The sequence below is a fragment of the Parambassis ranga genome, chromosome 20 (assembly GCF_900634625.1).
Source record: "Parambassis ranga chromosome 20, fParRan2.1, whole genome shotgun sequence".
NCBI lineage: Eukaryota > Metazoa > Chordata > Actinopteri > Ambassidae > Parambassis > Parambassis ranga.
This window is the reverse complement of record NC_041040.1, coordinates 7,476,935-7,500,464: the sequence shown is the minus strand read 5'-3', so window position 1 is coordinate 7,500,464 and position 23,530 is coordinate 7,476,935. Positions and strand designations below refer to the sequence as shown.

General features: G+C 43.1%; 1 protein-coding gene across 1 annotated transcript; it reads right to left on the bottom strand.

The window, feature by feature from the left end:
* Positions 1 to 288: 288 nt before the first annotated feature.
* Positions 289 to 23,226, bottom strand: LOC114453110 (receptor activity-modifying protein 3). The gene is made up of 4 exons (XM_028432782.1): positions 22,911 to 23,226; positions 8,480 to 8,509; positions 7,253 to 7,412; positions 289 to 1,692 (listed from the first exon to the last, which is right to left on the bottom strand). The coding sequence occupies exons 1-4, from the start codon at positions 22,960 to 22,962 to the stop codon at positions 1,437 to 1,439; spliced, it is 498 nt and encodes a 165-aa protein (XP_028288583.1). The 5' UTR covers positions 22,963 to 23,226; the 3' UTR covers positions 289 to 1,436.
* Positions 23,227 to 23,530: the final 304 nt, after the last annotated feature.

The window sequence follows — 23,530 nt, the reverse complement described above, 5'->3', positions numbered from 1 at the left end:
AATGCTACCAAGCAATAAAAATCTAAAAATAGTCTTTATAGTCTGGAGCTGTTAGGGAGTAAATTGTCATGATTCTTGAACAGAGGGTAGCATTGTTGTTACTAAACACCAGAATTGACCTACGTTCGTAGACAATGCATTACTTTACTTTGTAAATGCATCCTTGTACACAGGAAGAGTGTGACCATGGACCGTAGATGCTGACATGCACATTATTTATTCCCGGTAAAGTACAGACATTTGTTTCCTGTGTGCTTCCTTCATCCACTGAATAAATGAGCGACCAAATACTTTAAGAGAGATTTAATCAAGGTATTTTGTTGAGGAGATTCAGTTTTAACAGACAACAGTTTTAGTGAGACACACGGTGTGCAAGGTGACAAACAGATAGATGTCGCTTTGGAAGAAAATGGACAAAGCATCGATTGGTTTAGTTTGCCTTGTGGCTGAAGTCTGTACATTGAATCAAACAGTGTGTTTGTCTCACTGAGCATCACTGGAGAGGCAAATGCAAGATACAGTAGACAGCACAGACAGAGAGCATGACTGTACAGTACGAGGTCTCCATGTCAGTTCATCATATTTGCATTGAGAACCCCTTTGTTATGATTATTAACATATTATCATTCGACAAGATAAGTTACACCGTTATAAAACAGTCCACTGGGGCTCAGGTAGTCACAAAGAAATCAAGTCCCGAAATACATGAAGTGTCGCCTCGTCTTTGGGCAGTGTATCCTTTCCAGTGGTTAAAGTAAGACCTCAAATTCTTTGAAACAAGTCCAAATTTGGCTTTAAAAACAAAAACAAAAAAAACCCCTTCCAAGCAGTCTCTTGTTAAAATATTTCACAACAGCCTCCTTGAGCAGTATTTTCTTTTTCCCCCTATCGGTTTAGAGGTTGACGGTCACTGATGCTTGGTTGGTGCTTTGGCCTTCAGCGGTGATACAGTGCTCTGACAAGAATCTTCGAGGTCAAAAGTCTGGATCCATGAGCTTTTAAGGAATGCATCCAACAATTTGGTCATTTTTTTTTTAGTCGATGGTGTTTTCCTAACTATATCAGTCACTGCAGGGAGCAGCGATTGCTCCAAAACACTTCCTTTTCTGTAGAGAGGTATGTGGATGACAGAGCCAGAGTTTCCATGTTTTATGTTAAGCTAAGTTATAAATTGCAGGCTGATAGATATGAGAGTGGTATCACATCCCTACAAATCAACTGTATATTACCACCTAAAATGTAAAAAAAAGAGGCCCATATACATTAAAATACTACTGACAGTAGTTTTCACTTCCACTGGAGGTTTTGGTGGCACCGCTTACAGGTAATCTGACCAACAGAAACAAAACTCTTTGCACTCCATGTCATGTTTAGCATTAAGTTATAGAAGAGACTGCAGGACCTTGAACTCATCCTTTCTCTTATATCTTCGTAACCTAAGCCAGGATATCACTCCTCTTGCTGCACCAAACCACCAGAGCAATCATGGCCAAGGTGAGGAACACAGGGATGAGGATGAGGATGGTGAGTGTGTCGTCCGGTGGGTCAACCCACACCACCTGCTCTATGGTGCAGTTGGAGAAAAAGTGCTTGTGTATGCGGATGATGTAGCTCTCTACCAGCGGGTTGGGCCAGTAGCAGTCGACGATGTGGGACTTTGTCTCTGTGCAGAGGGTGAAGAGGTGGTACTCACTGCAGAGAAAGACAACAGGGGGACAACGTTAGCAGAAAACAACCACTGAATGCTGTTTACATTTTTACTGGTATAGCATATGTTACAATCAAAATAGTCTGTAGGTGCTTCGTAAAATTGGGCCCAGGACAGAACCCTGGGGGAACTCCATGATACAATGAGAAAAAACACATTACAACATGTGATAAATATGCTTTAAACACACCAATAATCCCAACATTACAGTTTAGGCGGACAGCCTGTCTATAGAGGGCACACAGCCATTTAAAACCTTTGGCTAGTATTAACCTGAACATCTAAGATTGGGTAAGTAATCCACCATTGAGACTGTGGATATACTGCTTTCTGCTCCCTTTTTCTGGCCCACTACCCTCCTCTATTTCTGCAGGGTCGTTGAAGCCTTCCTGGAGCTTTTCAGGCTCAGAGCTGTGCTTTGATGAACACATTCAGCTGGTCCTAATCCCTTTTTCTCCATCCGCAATCCTCTATCTTCCAAGTCCTGCTTTTGTCTCCCTCCTGACATCCAGAAGCTGTTAGTATTTTCACCAGCTGAACAGCAAATTGAGTAACATCTTCCCATACCGGCTCCATTCTGAAATTGTCCTATTTTCATCACTTAGATCCGAGGCTCTGGACTATGGCATTTTGTTATATTAGCAGAGCACAGATCTAGACAGCCCCCCCCCCCAAAAAAAATGTGTTGCATCAGTGTGAAATCTGGCAGCTGTGGGATCTCAGCTGTAAACAGTTTGATATTTTTGGAAATGCACTTTAAATCCTTCTCATTTTCATGAGTGGCGCTCTGAAAATTCACACATCTATATTTTGTGATAATTAGTTTTGTTAACATCCAGTCCTGCTGTCATGAGCATGTCTCCTGGGTGGATGGGCACCAGCTTCTATGCACTGCTGGACGAATCCTTCAGACATTCTGAAAGTCTGTGCTGCTTTTGAGATTTTACATTGTGTATTTGTGTCATCTATATGTGCATTATACTGTCAGACAGTCTATATAGGACTGTGGGAGGGTCTAAATCCTCAACATGGCTTTAATAGTGTCTTTATCTCTGAACAGTGTCGGTCTTTAATCTCATTAAGTCAATCAGATGCTGAAGGGGTTGTGCATGGCCTGAGAGGTGAACCAGATTACTGCCTGTTTCAACCTGCTGCCCTATATATAGCACCTATAACTTCTCTGATTTCACACTGTAGCCATTGTTTGTGAAGAACCCTGCTGTCTGTAGAGGGATATTCTGTGTGTGTGTGTGTGTATATATATATATACATGGCTGCAGGCAAAAAGGCACCACAGGCCAGATAAGAACAGCGTTTGCTGAGAAAAGCTTCCTGTCATACTGGCCTCAGTATATTATTAAACCAGCGGAAGCTCCTGTGTTGTGTGAATGTGGAAACTGAAAAACAAAAAATCTAAGGAGTCAAATACCTGGGTGTCATCATCTGCAGGTTTCGCTTTGCTCTGTGAATGTATATGAACTGATATATTCCTTTTTTAAGGAAGCGGTTTCATGCCACTGGCTGGAACTTAAAAAAAAGGGACAGCAGAAGTGATGGTTGGAGACAGAGTGAGAGGAAGATGAAAAATACATGTATAAGAGCTTTCAGGCACAAGTGATCAAAATGCAGCATGCAAGACTGTAGGGAATAGCAGACTTTTGAAGTTATTCCCCAGATGTAATACACAGCAACTAACAGGATTCCGGTCTCTCATCTACACACAATAACCAACTGGGAGCGTAAAAATAACAGAGCTTGATCAGATAACAGTTTTGTGAGAGCAGACAGAGGCTGAGGCTGCTTATCTGCTGTGTATTTAAACATTTTATTCAATCTGTGACTTCAGTATGCTGTTGCATACATTCTCCTCAGACTTCGTACATAGACACTGAACTGTCAATTAACAGCAGACCCCATTACTGTATGGACATTTGGTATCAATCTAATGTGATAATTCCGATCCAATGTCATGGGCTGTTCCCCGAGGGACCTTCCCAAAGGGATTAATAAAGTATATTCTATTCTATTCTCTATTCCCTGCAGTGGTAGGTCCGCTTTGTAATTGGATCCTTGTGGCTTTGAAGAGATCAATACAACAGCTTCACCTATCCTGTCATCAGACTCCACACACAAGTTATCTCCCATTATGTGAAATAGTCTTTGTTTAAATTGAATCTATTATGTTGTGCACAGCAACACAAAACATCCACATATTTCATGAAGGTGTCATGTTTTTTGTACACACATATGTGAGTGTGTTGTTTTCCCCTGCTGAGGGACGGCGGACTGCACAGACCCACAGCAGACTTAGACTCAGGAGCCCCAGGTTTGCACCTGTCATTCTGAACAGACAATAATTTCACAATTACAGGTTACAAGATGAGACTGTGTTGGTTGGACAGATCGAGGTCACTCTTGTCTGGTTCAATGTAGAGAATGGTTTCGATATTTCACCAGTTTTAGCTCCTCCTCCTCGGCGCCTGCTTGCCTCACCGTCTCCTGTTATGACCACATGACCCACTAAATGGTCAATCGCTTGTCATTAGCTGCAGCAGGCAAAAAGCTCTGATGACTTTAGACTTTATCTGAACACAGCACTGAATATAACATTAAAAGGTCCAGACCCTCATCACTGCTCCTCTGTTCCTGTGTGCACAACAGCAGGCTGCTCCTGGAGCTCTAAACTGCCCAGGGCAGAAAATCAATAACACTATATTATAAGAAGTAAATGACTGAAGTGCGTAAATGCACGTACAGCACACACACCGCCACTCAGTGGTCTATCCGTAGGTCTTTCTGTGCCTCGCTGAGCTTGTGCCGGCTCATTTCAAACAATAACAGTCATGTTGGCTGAGTGTTTGGCCAGCAGCAATCACTGCAGAGAGGCACGGCTCATTTGTCAAATAGAGGAAGCTCTGCAGGGGTCACTGCTTGTTTAAACATGAGGCCCCTGGCTCCCAGAGCCAGATCCTTCACACCGCTCTCTGGTTCCTCTTGTGCCTTCGCTCTCCCTCTTTCCCCCTCCTCTTTCTCGCCTTCTTATCACCGACTGCCAGGCCCTCAAGTAAGCTTCTGCTCAGAAAGTCACTGTATCCTTCGCTGTCATGTAAATGAGTTGTTGAACACAAAACACCCAAATGAACAAGTTTTCCTCATAAAAACACTGATGGACAAAGTTCCTGGATTTGCAGTAATGTTGTGTTTCTCAACAGTTTGGCTATGAAACACTGTTCTCTGACTTTAAGTCATTATTAGTTGGTTCAGAAAAATTTTTTCTTAAAAAAATCCCTTCATTTTGGTGTGAGTGGTCACCATAAGTGGAGCCACAGAGTAAGAACAAAAAGCAGAGCCTGGACATTACACCACCCATCCTGTACTTAAGGTAGACCAAAACAGCCCTTGAATGGATAAAAAAAACAAAGCCAAACACTTGACAGCCCGGTTTCATGCCTTTTCTTTCAAACCAGCAGAGAACACAGAGAGAGACACACCTACCCCCACATCTCCAATCGAAAGTCAATTGTAACCCCTGCTCAAAAACACACCATCAATCTGTCAGTGTCATCCATCCCTGTAGTGTAAATCTGGATTCTTTCCAGCCTAAGCTGTATTTTGGTTGTTTTCTCCATGATTGTGAAACTGATCAGACCTCACAGGGTCAGGACTCCGAGCCAAGAGGGCTTAAGAGCCACAATTTGGACTCAAATTTCAGGTCTTTGGATGAAGAAATCAAGAATAACTGACTTTCTAAGAATAGCACCTTCGCCAGAAAAACAACCGTTTCAAATGTTTTCGTAGCTTTACGCCTTCTTGTGGTCATGTGAAAAAGTACAGTCTCCTAGTTTAGGGTGGGACTTGTCCAGGATTTAGCTAAGAAGATGGTGGAGACATTTATCGCAGATGAAAAAAATGCCTTATTGTTGTAAGTGTCTGATTTATCCTAAACTATGATTAATTCCTTCGACATAACCTGAACAACAAAAAGACTCAAACCTCGGTCATCCTCATCCACCCATGTCCACAAATAAAGAGGCCATCCTCCCTTTCCGTTTGTGGACTTAACTGGTCTTTGAACCTCGCCCAAACAATCATGTACAAGGTGTTGAGAGTTCTTGGTAATCCATTTTGTTACTTTTGTTATGTGCTATTCAAATTGTACTGAGCCTTCATGAAACACTAAATCTCTGACAAATCTTACTGGGGGGGGGGGGGAAAACATACTACAAACTGACAATAAGTGTACAACCAGTGGAGCATGTTTTTTCAGAATCGTTCCTGTAAATCAATGACTCAGTCAATTATTTTGAGTCCCATGTGAATATTATTGTGCAAAAAAGGGGTGTTGCTACCTCGACTTCTGGCTGCGCATTAGAAGTGAAGGAAAAAAAAATGGCGCATGCCAGAGGTCAAAGGTCAGGGGAAGGAATGAGGTCGAAAAATTGGATGAAGATATATGTAGATGGGTGGTCGGTGCTTCTTAGAAACAGCAAACCTCCAGCTGTTCTCCTACCCATGAACCCTGAGGCAGGAGGCAGAGTTAGATTACAGTCTTTCTATCAACCTAGGTGTTTTTCAGTAAAATACCATCATGCAGGATTGACGGCCTGTTAACTGAAACTACAGAGCACTCAGACCGGATGGCCACAGCACTTGAGAAAAGAGGAGGAGGAAGTGGGACAGAGATAAGACGTGGGTGGCTCTCTTCACTACTGAGATGTCTTTTATCTTTTACTGTCTTCTCATGCAAAATGACAACTTTACTCCGTGTTAACTTAACTTGTAAAAGCAGCTTCCAGTGTACTTTCCAGATAGCACGTTTCCCATTTCATCATCGTCAGATTAAAACCACACTAATATAAAGAGACAGTTTAATTTGACTCCTGAAAAGTGTGTGTGTGTGTGTGTGTGTGTGTGTGTGTGTGTGTGTGTGTGTGGAAGAGACTCAACATTAGCACCTCATTTGAGCCAAGAGAGAAAGAATTTATGGGCTCTCTGTGAGTAGGGGGCCAAGAGAACACCAAAAATCCTTTTAAGAGACAGAAACACAGGTACGAAGTTTATCCAACACTCCTCGAAGGAGCAGGAGTGTATGCTGATGGAGGTAATCTATTTTGGGAATATACCAAATCAGGTTAAGCAGCGATAAATGCTCCAGAATGCAATTAAAACGGAACTGATTCTGTATGTGTCTGAATGAATACTAATGTTATCTGTGATGCAAAAAAGTGCACAGCTGAGCAAGATGGAGGCAGCAGGAATATGAATACACACACACACAGACACACACACACAGAGACATACACACACACACAGCTACAGTGGGGATAACATCTACGAATATATAATATCCACATATCTCTTTAGGCATCATACAAAACATTCTTTATGACTTCAAATCCTGTCCCATCATCCTCTAACTCCATCCACCACAGCTGTTTTGTTTACATCAGCAGGGCTCCACCTGGTCTGGCTCATGTTAGGGAGAGTCTCAGTGACTTAAAGCTACAGGCCTGTTAGTGTTCAGGCTTCACTTTGTGGCCGTACCTGATGAAGTGTGTGAGGTTACACCAGTGCTGTGGGTCTATGTGAGCCATGTCCCGCTTGAAGTCTTCTCCACAGACCTCCATCTCCCACTCCAGACGGGACTCATTGCAGAGTTTCCTCAGCCGGGGTGACGTGGGCTCTACGTTGAAACTGTCAGTGGCTGAGAAGACACAGAGAAGATGACGGTGTCACTGCTGAGGGTGAGTGTGTGTGTGAGTGTGCATGTGTGTGACTTCAGATAAATAGAACAGAAACAAAATACTCTCTGGTTGTTTGGCTTGTGCTCATCTATTACTTATGAGCTGTCTGTCAGGACAGCCTTTATTAGGTTCTGTCATGAATGTCTGCACTGTCCATCATTTATTTCAAAATGTCAGTTTCAATTTGTCTCACTTTCACTGTCTCATTTTTCTTGTATGTTCCTGTCAATGGTTTTGTTATTGTAACTTTGGATGGATGGATGGAGTGAATGGATGGATGGATGGATGGAGTGATGGATGGATGGATGATAGATGGATGGATGGATGGGTGGATGGATGGGTGGATGGCTGGCTGGATGGATGGCTGGATGGATGGATAATAGATGGATGGATAATAGATGGATGGATGGGTGGATGGGTGGATCGATGATAGATGGATGGAGTGATGGATGGATGGGTGGATGGCTAATAGATGGATGGATGTGTGGATAGGTGGGTGGGTGGGTGTATGGATGGATGGATTTATGATAGATGGATGGATTTATGATAGATGGATGGAGTGATGGGTGGATGGGTGGATGGATGGATGGATGATAGATGGATGGAGTGATGGATGGATGGATGGATGGATGGATGGATGGATGGATGGATGATGGAGGATGGATGGATGGATGGATGGATGGATGATAGATGGATGGATGGGTGGGTGGGTGGATGGATGGATGGATGGATGGATGGATGGATGATAGATGGATGGAGTGATGGATGGATGGATGGATGGATGGATGGATGATAGATGGATGGATGGGTGGATGGATGGATGGATGGATGGATGGATGGATGGATGGATGATAGATGGATGGGTGGATGGATGGATGGATGGATGGATGGATGGATGGATGGATGGATGATAGATGGATGGAGTGATGGATGGATGGATGGGTGGGTGGATGGATGGATGGATGGATGGATGATAGATGGATGGAGTGATGGATGGATGGATGGATGGATGGATGGATATGCTCACCTGATAACCCTCTCATCATCCAGGCATTGACTGTAAAAACAAAAAGAAGACAGAGTGGTAAATGGTCAACTATTGCATTTGCATGAACAGACAGGCTTTCTAACTGGTGGTTAATGTTATGAGAATGTTTTAACCCATGATTGTTTTGTTCCTAAAATAGTCAGTCAACTTTGACTTCTGGCCTCACAAGGGACACTAACTCTCCATCTCCAGGGACAAAGCCTTCTGTTAACATCCTCCTTAAATGGACTTCATATGCCTAGCTTCCAAAAGCTGCATTATGTTGTCAGATGAGGGGACAGCATGCACTCCTGTAACAAAGCAGCATAACATGAGACTGAGAAGGAAGAAGTAAATCAAGTCATTTCTGTCAGAGGCAGACAGTGTCAAGCATGGCATGTTCTGTTCCCTCTATTCTTCTCAGAAGCTCGAGTTAAAGACGAGAATTTGTGAGTAACATTCCAGAAAATAAAGTCACCTATAATCCATTATTTATGACATGTACAGTGTTATTAATTTCATATATTTTCCTTTTTTTCCTTCCAGTCAGAAAGTTTCCATCAGACTAAAAGAGAAAGATACACCAGACAGATGAAACACGACATCTGAAGGCAGGTATGTCAAAGATATTCCTCTGTACGGCACTGCATCCATCTTACACACACCTAATTCCCGTCTTCCCATTCCCCCCCTGCTGTGATGCGATCCAAAATACTGCACACGGCATCTCATCTTTACTACAGCAGTGTGGGGAATGTGACCAAAGCTAAACATGCTGCTGCACAGGAAGGTGAATCTCTCTTTGAAGTGCCACACTTACAAAGCAGTGGATCAGTTTGAGAGACGCCCCGCAGGACAAAGACTGTTACCAAGTTAGCCTGCTAAATTTAGACTTCCCTGTGGTGGAGGGACTGTGGTGTGGTCGGCGTCAATGCAATTATTTTAACACAGAGATATAACTTTTATAATTAAGTGACGCTGCAGTTTGACTGTAACAAGGTTGAAGCAGGATACAGCTTAGTGTAAGGTACAAATAGAGCAAACTCACTAAAGACCACTTTAACTGAGGTGTCAAAAATCTATATTCTGATCTCATCTTATAGTCATCAAGCCTGTAAATTCAGCAGAAGTCTCTTTACTTGGCTACTACAGCTTTATGAACCACAGAAACACAGAACAAAGAAGGTTTTTAGGGCAAATGTCAATTTTCTAGAGAGGTTGAAGAAAAGATGCAGTGTGAATAAAAATCTGATATGACTTTGTAGACCCACCATCACTTGATATTCAGCCCAAAACTGTTTGGAAAGGTCAAGAACAACCAAGAAAAGTTAGAAAGGATGTTCCTTCAATGCAAAGTGTGCAGAATACCCAAAGACAATGAGCGGATAGAACTCCCTAAATGAGTAAAATTGATTAGATTAATAAAAATCCTACATATATAATGCATAATAATGTACCTTTTTTCTGTTAATATCCTGACCTATTTCCACATTCAATTTCCAAATAATGTGAGCTGAGGTTGGGTATAATAAGTGGGTCTGAGTGTGACTGTCCACTGGGCTTCTGAGAGCAGTAAGTCCCAGCTTCATTAGACCAGATCAAGACACAGCTACGGGGGCTGACTGAGAATATCCGTGCTCATGAGAGCTGACACAGTCCAATCCAAACACTCGCCTTATTCAACACTTTAAAATCATCCTCGGCTCTCTTTAAAAAAAAAAAGATTAAAGAGTTATAAAAGATGCACACAGAGACAAGAAAACAAGTCCTTTGTGTGTACTGATCAATACATCAAACCAAATATCACTGAGAGTTACAGAGCACTCTAAAAATTGCACTCTTTGAAAGTTCTGTCTGAAAATGTGGCTTTCAGCCCTCTTGTTCCCACAGGTCTTCTTTTGCATTTAATTTCTCCAGGCAGTGAGAATCCAAAAATAACATCAGCTGTACCATCAAACATACAGTAGGTGCATAAGCTCCTGTGTGGCGTAACTAAAATAATCACATATGAGCTCTGGGATAGCTGCCAATATGCTAATTTGTTAGCTGTTTAAGAAGTGAACACCAGAAAATACAGTCAGAACCTAGCATGTCTGATGATTGATCATGAGATATGATCAAATGTTTGAAGCCAGTGTGGTTCTGGGTCAATCAAACCACTTAAAGCCCTCATTCATTAAGCTTTGCAGTCACACGATTCTTCCAAATATCATTCTCGGCCCCAGGAAACATGCCGACAGCCTGCCTGCCTTTTAAGCTATTAATAAACACAAGCGGGAACAGAAGAACCTGCAACAACAATCTAGCAGCTGGACTCCCCCCAGTATGAGCCCAACATCACAGCAGGAGGAGGTTTAAAATGAAATCCACTCAATCAGCCTTATAGGCGCAGGAAACAGGCAGAATTGGTGTCAGTGTGCGCAGGAGGGATCTCACAACGTTACAGGATTCATGCATGTGCACTGTAGCTGCTCTGTGATTCTGTCATCCTGGAGTGTGACAGGCTGCCAAATCAGGAGCCCACACAGTGGATTTAAAAAGCAGGCAGGATGCCACAGGAGTGACTGTGAGCACCTGTTTCAAACAGCAGTATTTGCTGCTTGTGTGCTTGTATCTGCTGAGTCGTCCTGTTTGGGGAAAGAGGAGAAGACTTCAAAGCACAGCTGGATGAATTTGGATGGGTAATCAGGTCACTTCTTTCCTCGTCACAGTAACCCCTCTACAAAGATGCAAACATTGCACACCTCCATGCTTACTGCTACATGCTTATGCTAAGCTAAGCCAACTATTTGTATATAAAATCCTTACATATGCATGTTCTGATTCTAAAACATCACATAAAGAGATATAGCTGGATCATATTTCTTTTGCCAGTTATTAACAAACTACATGTTTCATCATATAGCAGATTATTTAACCCTTTGTTCAAATAAAATGATATTGTGTGGCTTTAACGTTACGGCCTGCAGTGGCTGTTTGAAGCAGTAACAAATCACTCGGCGCCGCCTTCCAGCACCTTTTTCTCTCTGTGCTTCTGCAGAGAGGTTGAATAGCAGCACAGCAATTTACCTGTAGCTGCTGTGCAATCTCACATACTTTATATAGGCTGACGGCTGGATATTGCAGCAATGTCCTGTCAGTTTAACTACGAGTACCAATTCACTGTGACGTGAAGGCTGGTCTTGCTGTGAAACACAGATAGCTGACGGTCTGTGCTCCTCGTACGGTGTTTAACTCGACACATAATAAATGTGAAGCGATGTTTTTGTTTTTCAATAATTCCTTCATTCATGACTTCATATTAAATTTAGGTGCTACAGCCGAATCGTTAAATGCCTCATCAGTCACTCATCCAAGGGCTGTTTCTGTATTTGTTCATGCTCATGCAGCCTTCCCCCCCGAAATTCAAACCATTAATCAGAAAAGTTGCTTTTCACTGAGGTTCATGTGCTGTGGCTGCTTAGAAACAGCTGGCGAGGGATCATCTCTCACACACAGAGCGAGCTGTGTGTCAGACTAAGATCATGATGAAGTATTCAGTTCTGTAAGGAAGAGAAATCGAATGGATGTCAGAGTCTTTGTAAACATCAGAGCGTGAGCAGAGCAGCAGTTTAATCGTCTTCTCAATGAGCTTTTAGATAAAACATGTGGATGGCTGTCTCAGCAAAAGGAGTGCTTTATTTTGAAAACACACCATGATTGCTATTTATAGCACAATTGAAAAGACGCAGAGAAACATAAATGTAATAATACTGGCAGGCACAATTACACTGCAGCATTACACGATATACTCCTGTACTGCAGAATATCCATTAGTGTCTCACATGTATGAGCTTCAAACTAACATGGCTGGCTATAATTATAAACACAAGGACACATTCAGATGATCATTAACTGCTAAAGAATGAGCTCAACATTATGACAACATTAAGCAAGTTACACAAGACTTGTTCTAAAGTGGGAGTGAATCACATCAAGGTGTTTGTACGGGCTGGCTGACAGCGTGCCAGCGGAGCATTGGCCCACTTGGTAAACTAAATATAGATGAGAAGAAACAGAAGATGAAAGCATGCAGATGAAGTGCTGTCATGGCACCAACACACGGAGGAGAGGCAGCGCTTTTTTACCCTGCACATTATTGCATTAAGACAAGAAGTCAAAGGTGGACTGTTGGTAATGATGATCAGGATATGTGATTGCAAATTGAGTTTGACAAAATCTAGGATGGAATAATACATGCCGACAGGATATTAAGGAAACTTTGTCAGGGTGTGTGTCTGTGCCTACAGTGATAATGTGTCCCGCTTTTACATCTAATCAGAGAAATTAAAAAGGAAAAATGAATCCGGTGTCTCCATCTCTTCCGGACGCACCATCTGTTTCCCTCTCATTCTGTCATTTCAACCTGAAAACCAGCTGAGGTTTCCACCAGCAGATGGAGAGAAACAGAGGGAGAGAGGTGGACACGCAGCACAGAGATGGAGGCAGAGCAGAGGAAACAGAAAGAAATTGGCTTCTTTAATAGCAATTAAGGGTTTTATTTATTCTTTATTTAACCAGTGCAGGTTAGTGCTACAGGCAGTAAACAGAGCCCACAGTGGATGTGAAATACAGGGCATCCACATTAAGGAGCACAGGTGGGGGGGGTCCCAGTGGGGCCGCCTAGAGTGTGGGCTGCCTCCTCCAAGGACAGATGCCACCCACCCACGGGACCCACAGCAGCACCTGCAGTATCCCAACGCTTAAGGCAGAGCATGGGCTGTCCCACTGGGGTCCCACTAAAGACTCAGAAGGTGGAGTCGTCCGTCACAATATTCAATTTTCAATGTTACTGCAATTATTCTGGCCAAAATAACACTAATAATTATAGAAAATAGTAAAGAAAATGCCATAAAGGGCTGTGCAGGCCCATGACATTGGGGCTCAGTACCCCCAAAAACAGCAGTTAAACTTAAATACATGTTTTTACTTAATATATGTCTATCATTATGACTATCATTATGCAAAAACAAATATTATAGAGCCCCATGGAGCCCTGAGTGACACCCTTTAACATGAGGAGGCTGAAATAAAAACATCACCATCAATCATTTTACGGCTTCAGCTAATGCAGAGTGTATCAATCGAGTGGCAAACGATGACAATAGATTCACAGCAGCACCTCTGAACAGTCCTTCATCACTCTGCTGTACAACCACACACTGTACCACTTCACTGTTCCTCCACACCGAGGACAAGGAGGCAAAGCAGAATGAATAAATTTGACTTATAATCTGCAAACCCCACTCAGCACTCATGAATAAAACTTCGCCCTGCCTCGCTGCTCCTTGAAGATCAATGATTCTTGGCTTTTCTTTTTTTTTTAAGACACCCCCCCTCTGTTTACCATGAGCAGACCAATGAAGACATCACCATCTGAAGGGAAGTGTTTATTTGTGCTGAACACTAGAACAATGCAGACAGGCAGGCAGACACTTATTGGACTGAGTCTTGTTCTGTTAAAAACATATGTTGTAAAAGCAGGTCAGTGTAGACCTGCTTTTACAAGGTTAAAGTTGCTCCTCACTTTCTGCTCTCAGCTCACAGCTCTTCTAACAGAGGCTTGAGGTTATCAGGCAGAGGCGACCGAGGCAGATTGCTGGAGCAGCGTCTGCTTTTAAGGCACACTTTCACTTTCCTTCAGATGAACAGAGCCTTTTATCTGCGACAAGCAGAAACATCAGAGTGAAAAAGTTAGGCAGAGACATGCTGTGTGGGCCAGGAGGTCTAACACACCTGTCAATGTGTAGCATTTAAATCATGTACCGTAATCATAGACAGTATATATGGACCATCTGTGACAATCACCCCGAAATCTCTGAAGGGCTGTCACCACGTTGGCAGGCAAGGATTTGACTAAAGGAATTATTATGCCTTCCTATTGTACAGACCTGGAGAAAATGAAAGGAGAATTCAGCTAAAATGCCATTTTTGTCAGGAGTGGTTGTAGAGGACTCAAGATGCAGGCAGGGGTCAGAGCAGTCCAAGTGATTTTATTGAAAAACAAAACCAAGCCAAACCCAGAACTACTGAACTAAATCACAAAATAACCAACAAAGGAATGATCAAAACTACTTTCAAAACCCCAGGGGAAACGAAGAGTAACAAGCCACAAAACTTAGGGTGACAAATTCAAGACAATCCAGCACGAGCAAAGGGGAACACAGGACTTAAATAGATAATGGAATAAGACACAGGTGAAACACATTAAGGCGGGGCAACCAATCACAACGGTGGGAACACAAGGGAAGTAAAACACACGGACACACACAAGGGAGACAGGACTTTCAAAGTAAAACAGGAAACAGGACAGAACCAAGGTAACATCACAAAGACAGCCAGAAACAGGACAACACAAGGAACACCAGAACCACAAAGAAACCTAGAACTAAATTACCAAACAGGAAAAATACAGAATCATGACAATTTTATATTAGTTAAAGGTAGGGTAGGAGATTTCCTTCTGATGCACTTTTTGTTAAATTACAATCCGATAGCAACCAATTAGTTCGGCAGTTTCGCTTTAAAACAAAGAATATGAATCATCTGTGGAAGCTATAAAACGCTAACAACATCAGCCAATCCTACGAGGTGCCCCTGCGCATAGAGTTGGCTGCTCTCTTCCTGCTCTGCGCGCACCAGAGAGGTACGTGCATGATGGCCGAAGTCACAGACTGGTTGGGAGGCGTGGCTTCTGGGTGAGCTCCGAGAGAACGGGGCGTGTGTTTACTTTCAAAATCTGCCTGACTCTCACCCTTTGGACCTCAGTATTTCTAAAATCGTGGCTTCAGCCATGCCTTCAAGGGAACACAGCAGCAACAGTCCGGTCAGAAAGCTTTTATCTGTTGCTACAGTTCAATTAAACTTTACGGACAAATAGATGATCAAACACATCGTTTCTGCCAAAAGAAACAACTACTTCTCTCCTTTTCCTCCTGGAGGTTGTTTATTTTCTCTGTGACTCTAAAGGATACCAACACGTTGGCAGTGATTTACCCCAAAGAGTGACAGGGCCTCACTCTGCTTCCCTCCACTGAAGCCCATGTAAAAAAAAAAACCATGTGGGACGGATGTTAATAGCAGAACCAGCAGCACTGATTTCACAAGCGTCTCAGTTTGACCTTCCAGCAGCGATAACTGTGACAGGCAAACAGTCGCGCTGTCAGTCACTCTTGTTATCAGAGCAGCTCTCGGACAGGAAGACTGATGACCTTCTAGCAGAGGAGCTGATGTAAGTGGTCACCGCCGCCTCCTGATCTGACAAAACAACAAGCTGCTGTGAGAAAAACACTGACCTGTCGGGGTCACGAGGAGTCACAGCGCAAAAAACTACAATTATTCAGTTTAAAGAGTTTTGTCAACGCTGGTATCAAACGTCGGCTTGTTGGTGTGACCTATAGCTCTTTGTAGAAACAGCTCTGCGGTGTTCGGCTCAGTGTGCGACGAACTGGTCAATACAATGACAAGCTGGTATGGCACAGACGTGGTCTCTGTGTTCCCAGCACTCATTCATTTTAACCTATCCGCCTTCGACTAATGAAAGCTTTAGTATTTTTGTGATTAAATTCTGTCATTTACTTTGCTGTGAAAATATTAGCCCTTTCATTGTTATCCGCTTTGCTGTGATGGCTGAAAAGTCTCTGAGCCGAACAAAACACTCATATCTGACGCCGACTAATGAAAACTGGAGTGATTTTTCTCCTCAGTCTTTCAGACAGATTGTATTTGGTGGTCGTGGTCGCCTTCATACTGAAATCATTGTGAATGTGGGTGTTGTCGTTTCGACCCACCTTTGTCATCTTATGATCATTGTGAGCCATTATTTTCAAGCCGTGTGTGTATCTTCCACTGACTGAGAGAATCACTGTTAAGAGGCGATTTGTCCGCAGTCAACCATGCCCACCAGCTGCTGCTCCTTTCAGACATTCATCACAGACCTGAAAATGCCCACAGCTGCAGCAGACAGGCCTTCCAGACACACCATGTGACTCCTAAATATATTCAGATTGCTTTGGAAGTTATTTCACCCACAAAAACAAAAGAAATCACTTTCTATTGAAGATGAGAATAATAAAAAAAAAAAAGACACGACGGGTTTCTGTTCCCACTCAGCCCTCATCAGAAGCCGCCTGTGGGTCTCACGGCGAGGTAAAGCCGCCGCCGCCACCGCCGCCGTCGCCATGATTGACTGATGAGTGATTATTATTCACCTACCGGCTGACGTGCCAGGTGAGGCGAACATAAATTAATTCAGAGAGTCTGTGAGGGAAGTGTAGGAAAGAAAAAGCCCATTTTGATGTTGGAAAGAAAAAGTACAACAGAGATAAATGTGGAGGGTGAACACTGTACAACAGGTGGAAGTTGTCAGTGATTCCCTTTAGTGGGTTCATAAGGACTAAATTAAAAGAGTAAGGGCATTCAGCTGCAGAGCAAAGTTAGCAGGTTGGCATATTCCTTTAGAAAGAAGTATATGTGAAACACACATTGGGCCAGAGCTGGCTCTAGCCATTGTGGTGCCCTAGGAAAGACTATGGTACAAGTCCTCTGCCTAAAATACTACAGCTAAAACCACATGACACAGATGACGTACTGCTCATTGGCTGTTAGGTGATAACAGGCTGGAACTGCTTGTTCCTGACCCATAGTGGTAACAAAGTCCTGCATCTCTCTCTCCTTCATGTGTACAACAGAATGTGGCCTTAAAAATGTCTTCCATCCAGGAGAAGTAATCTGGCTGTGGTGAGGATGTGTGATAAGGCTGCCAAAGTGTCTGTGAAGACTCTCATTCATCCAAGAGTTTAAAATTTAAAATTAAATCTTAATCTCTTGAAGATAAAAGTGCCAAACGTGGATGTGGAGGGGTGGATGGTTCATCCAGAAGGCTAAAAATCAACACGGCAGGCCCGACACAACAGATGCAGGCTACAGTTATACAGTCACAGGCCGCCAGATACATAAACCACCGGCTATTTTACATTTCTCTGCAATAATATAACCTACAGTATAATATAATATTTATGATATTCATGGTGTAGGACACTGACACAAACTTCTCTCTTTATCCATCACTTGCAGGAGTGACAGCTTGACAGGTAACGCTTGGCTGCACAACACAAACACACTCTTATTATATATACATGCATATTTTACTATAATCCGGCCCTAAAGCTAAAGTAAAAGTAACCAGATTGTTCCTGTCAGACTGCAGTCCTCCATGCTGGGGTGGATCTGGGGGTCAATGAGGAAAGAGAGGAAGGCGAGACTGGAGAATGACACAGATGTGCAAGACAGAGGGGAACTCTGGGTACTTGGCAAACAAAAGCAGGAAGGAGGAGGAGGAGGAGAAGAAATAGGGGGTGGGGGACTACTGGACGGCCACGACAGAGACAGACCAAAAAAAAGAAGGGAGAATCCATGACAGGGGACCTTTCCGGAGCTAAATGCTCCTTTTATAACCTACTGTGCTGTTTGCGTGCATGCAGGACAACAGCAGCTGAGATGGTGAAGCGGTGTGTCGCGGGTGAATGTGAGGCACCGTGAAGGGCTTTTGGGATAACGGCTCTATATAAATGCAGTCCATTTACCACGTTGAGAGGAAAATTACAGCCATGGCTTCTGCAGAATAGGCCCCTGTGGAGAGAATCCATCTGTCTATGAGCTATCAGAGCTTGTTTGCAGGAGTGCTGAAGCTGCTTTACCCGGCGCCATCGAAACATTTTGTCTTCAAACACAATAGTTTCATTAAACATGTTTTTGTGCTCACACAGTGTGTAGGCTGTAATAGTTAAGAAGCATGGATCCTCAATTGTTCCTCGTCAGCATGGGGGGGGGCAACAGAATTCACGCTTTTGTCGTCAGTATTCCCCGAGCGCTCCTCTTCAAGCCCGGACAAGCGTTCGTTTAATTCCACAACATGAAAGCTTGCTGGCCTACAGCCACTCTGTGTCATCACTATACAGCAACCACAGAACGGGGCTCAGCCAGAACCACAGCATCCAACAAACACCAAACAATTGTCCATTTAAATCACACCATTGATAATTAATCACTTCATGTAGGGCTTTTAGCAAAACGGCAAATGCCACTGACTGCAGAAACGGTTCCGTGGCTACGGAGAACAACACAAAGATGCAAATTTCTCTCATTTAAATAACCTTTAAAGTCCAAATGGGCTCAAAGACAGACGCATACTACAGTTAAAGCTCCGTTTCACCTTGGTTTCTCAGCAGCAGTGAACACTTCACCACTTTGAGTGACGCAGTCCGCCCCCCATTGCTGTTCAGTAATAAATATGTCAACTCGTCCTGGCTTCTCGGTGCAGCCCCCCTTTGGCACAGCAAGTGTGATTAAAGCCAGAACACAGCAGAGGAATGCATTATCGCCTCCTACGGCCAAAATCTCATCAGGGATATGATGGATCTACAAATGGTCAGATAAACAGAGGCTGGAGCCACCACTGGGGTGAAAATCTGTGTCTTTTAGAAAAGTCCCAGATCACATTAAAGTAGAGTGTGAGGCTGGTCTGTCTGACCAGCAAAACCAAAGACCCCGACAGAATCAGAAGAGGCAACAGAAAGTCTGACACTGAGACTGAGGAGGAGTGTTAGGAGGGCAATAATGAATCTAAGACCTTAACTGACACCTTTGTTACTCCGATACCTCACAGCGACTGTGGTAGAGCCTCCTGTGGTCGAGCCTCTCCTCTCTGTGATTCCACTGCATTAATTAACGAAATCAAAATGCTAATTTAAACCGTCACAGTACAATAACAAAATAATCAAACTTAGGCTAAATGAATGCTGTGAACACATGGTAAATAAATGTCTAGTCTGTTCTGAGTCAAACCTTAAAAGCAGAACTAGCCCACAGGAACATTTTTCTTTTATACAGCCTAAATTATTGCCCCTTCCTATACTATGCTAATGGATAAAAAAGAAATTTTGTTCACAGAAATGGAAATAAAAAATAATTTACTTTTTTCAGCCTGATTTCATAATGGCATATATATTTATATTATGTATTTTTGTATATATGTATTTATGACTGAAACATTTCCTTAATAGACAGTCAATAAATAATTAAAAAAAAGTAATGGAAGTCCATTGAAAAGTCCAATCTCAAACTTGTATTGCTACTTGATTGCAGTAAATTTTCATAATCTTAATCTATAATTCACCCTCCGTACAGTTATTCAAAAATATTAATAGATCATCAATAGATTTTGTATCACGTTGTGAAGTTGTTTATTTCTGCTGTACATTTTAACATGGAGGTCTAGGACTCATGTTTGGAGCCATCCCCCTAGAGGCCACAATGGGGATTACAGTTTTTGACACAACTCTGCGATCACACCAAGAGTGACTACAGCCACAAGTCATTCACTTTCTATGGGCAAGAGCCCCTAAAGCGCCTAAAGCTACAAAAGTTGAGCGACTATTACTTGCGAGGCTCTCGGGGAACATACTCGGAAACTTCGGTTCCTATCAAAATGACGTGCGAGAAATGATGTGTTGATCACTGCCATCGCTGCTCTTTTTGCCCTAAAAAGGCTCTGGCCTGGGACGAGGTGTCACAGGTTGGGTTGGTTGACCTGCTGAGCTGATGAAATGTGTGGAATCACACAGCACAACTGTCTGTTGAAGCACAAGCTACAAGCAAAGAGCTAGCAGACGGCTGTCAAACCACCTGTACTAAAAGTCGGACGTTCGAATTTCTCACATCATGAGAACTTTTTAGCGACAAGAGATTTCGCAGCTTTAGTCACTCCTGGTGTAAAAGCACCATTACACATGGGCTTCATCTATCTCTGCTGGAGGTTGCCACAAGATTAGAACGGCAACTATGAGTGTTGCTGATAAAACTTCAGACAACAAACTGCCGCGTGCATCTCAGCAGCGTGGTCATGTGACACATCTTCCACCACATGAGCAGCAGCTAATGCAGCCTCAAGACTCCTCCGGTCTTAGTCAGAGATAAGGAGTGGGTTGTGGAGGCCTGACTAATGATCTCATTTTATAAAGTGGCTGCACAAACACCACAAACTCCCACTAAGCACCGACGGTCCCTGCAATGTTTGACGACACCTTGCAGCTGCTATTCCAGTGGTGATAAAGCCAAATAAAGAGTCGGGATCTCTCCAAATGTAAAAAAAAGCTGCTTGTTAATCAAGTGTAAACTGAGGCAGCTGTTAAGGTGCTGAGTGTTTTCCTCACATTTTGCTGTAGTTATTCTATTACAACTAATTCAGTGGAAAATAGCTTTTTTTTTGCCTGCACGACCAAAAACATTTCAGTCTTCTGTGAATGAAATGAGTCCGGGTCATTAAGTGAGGCCCTCTCCTGTAATCACTAACTAATTCCAATCTATCATCTATCATTAATTTCAGTCCACCATTAGGCTCACACATTCAACTCGCTTCTCATTTCAGCACTGCTCATTAGCAGCTATTCTGCGATTGGAAAACTGACAGAATATAACCACTGATTTAAAGAGACAGCTGCTCCAACTCTGCCCTCTTGCTGTTCATTTGCACTGAAGCAGTGTGTGCGAGCGCTCCTTCAAATCACAGCAGACAATGAGCTGCTATTATAGCTTCTGCTGTGTTTTAATTACAGTCTTCTAGTATATAAGAGCAGGTTGTCTGCGTCTGTTCAATGCCCAAATCAACCCAGATGAAAAGCCACCTGACCATTTGTAGCCTCCTCTGGATAAGTGACGACCAGCTCTGCCCTTACAGTTTAAATCACATGATAAGAGCTCTAATGCAGACTGTTAAACACCACCTCCAGCTCCTCCGCCTAAAAAGAATCTGTCACTGGGAAGAAGTGGTCATTCAGCAACAGATAGGCATCTATAAAACACCTCCAGAGTGTCAGAAACACTCTGCACTCCACACAGCGACCTCAGCATTACACTTTGATGAGAGCAAAGAGACAAAGTTCGAGACCTTTCTGGTGAATGAATCTTTAAAGGCAATCTAAAACATTAATAATGCTCTTAGCACACTTTCACCTCCACTGAGGCTGAAGCTCAGGGTCAGTGAGTCAGCAACACATTCACCTGTTTCTCTCACCAAGCATGTGTTTTCCGCCCTTTAAATACATGTGTGTGTGTGTGTGATTCACTCTGGTCTTTTTATAGTATTTGTTAACAATCAGACCAGATGCACACTTAATTTAAGCAAAGCAAAATCATCCAGATTGCACCACACAAATGACTCGTCTGCATTACTAAACACAGAAGAATGTCCAGGTGATGAACACCCCCGCTGCATAACAACATCCATGTGCTTAAAAAAAACAACCAAAAAAAAAACAATGTGAAATCTCACTGCAGATCTAAGAATAGCATTTATATGAAAAACATTTTTTTTCAGATAGTAGTGGAACAGAAGAGCCCCAAGGCATTTTCCCTGACTCTGAGAGTGCGTTTGAATGGCTGTTTATGGGGGTAAGCAGCAGATGCTTTGCAGTCAGTGGGAATCACTCCTTTTTTTTCCCAGCAGTGCAGATGGGGACCTTCTCCTCTGGTTTCTGGCCTCACATTAACAAATCAGAATGACTTCTTTGCCTCATGGTAATACTGTCCTGCAGTACCTTTTATTTTATTTTTTACATTAGAATAAGAATTTTGAGTGAGCATGCTGAGAATGACCATTTAAGCTCGTTTTCTGCTCGGCTGTGCAAGTGCTGCCAGGGCCACAGCTGTTACATGGCAGAGATCCAGGAGAGTCCAAGCTGGAGGTCTGAGCGGGACACTGAACGTATCCTCCTGCCTGCAAAGAGCTCAAAGTGTGCTGTATCCAGGCTTTGCTCACATATTCAGCTCAGGTGTGTAAACAGCAACTAGATAAGAGCAGCAGTGTGAAGTCCTTCTGAACCACAAAGCTTGAAATTGAGTTACTGTAATCAGAGAGTATGGAAGGAAGACCAGATATCAGCCCAACAACAGGGCTGACTGGGTCTTGTGATAGAGTCTGGTACCATGACTGAGTCTCACCTCATGCTGCTATACCACCACATACACAGCCATGATGTACAGGTTATGATTTAGGGAGCTCAACACATTTCATACATGAGTTCATCCTGCATCACCAGCTAACGAGATAAATCCACAAATTCCAACTGGCCACGATATAGGTCACGTCTGCCCACTGGGGCATGATGCCACGCACAGAACTGTGTGTAGCCCATTCAGCGCACGCTCTGTGAGACCTGATTGATGTTGCTGATACTTCTCATTATGAGCACTTCACAACCTGAGCTGCACGTACAGTACAATGAGTTATACACCGCCTGTATAATCTGGGCTTTTCAGAAGCGTCTGCGCCACGCAGTGCACCTGATGATGGAGTTTTGGTATTTCAGTCGTAACAAAAGTCAATCATACTCACCCAAAACACCAACAACAAAAAGTTTCAGCACCGCGAACTCATTTGTATCCATCACGCTGCCAGAATCCAGTCGGACTGTGAATGAAACCTCAGCTGCAGCTCCGTGGAAATGAACATTTGAAGCGAACCATAATTGAAAAAATTATCCCACACGTGCAAATTCCGTCATGTGGAGAGATCTGGAGACATAAAGTAAGAAAAAATATGTTTGGTTTCCCAGAGTGTAATTCCTGACTGCTCTCGTGATGGTCGCGACCGCTTCTGTGTGAGTGTGTGTGTGTGTGTGTGTGTGCAGTCAGGAGTCAGAGCAAAGGACCGCGCGCAGTCCTGCATCCTCAATGGAGGGAGGAGGAAGAGAGGCTCCTCCACAGCACCGACACATGCAATCACTAATTGTCAGCACACAGGTGGACCATTTATCCCTGATTAAAGAAGCATGTTCTCTCTTTTCTGTTTGTCTTCATCACCTAAAATATGCATTTGAACATACGCATCCATAAATGATCCAGCCTCTTATGAAACAAGATTAGGATTAGAATCATCTAGCTCTAAGTAAGTCTTTTTTGTGCATGTGTGAAGCTTCCCAAACTTTTTATTTCTATGAAACAACACTGACCTCA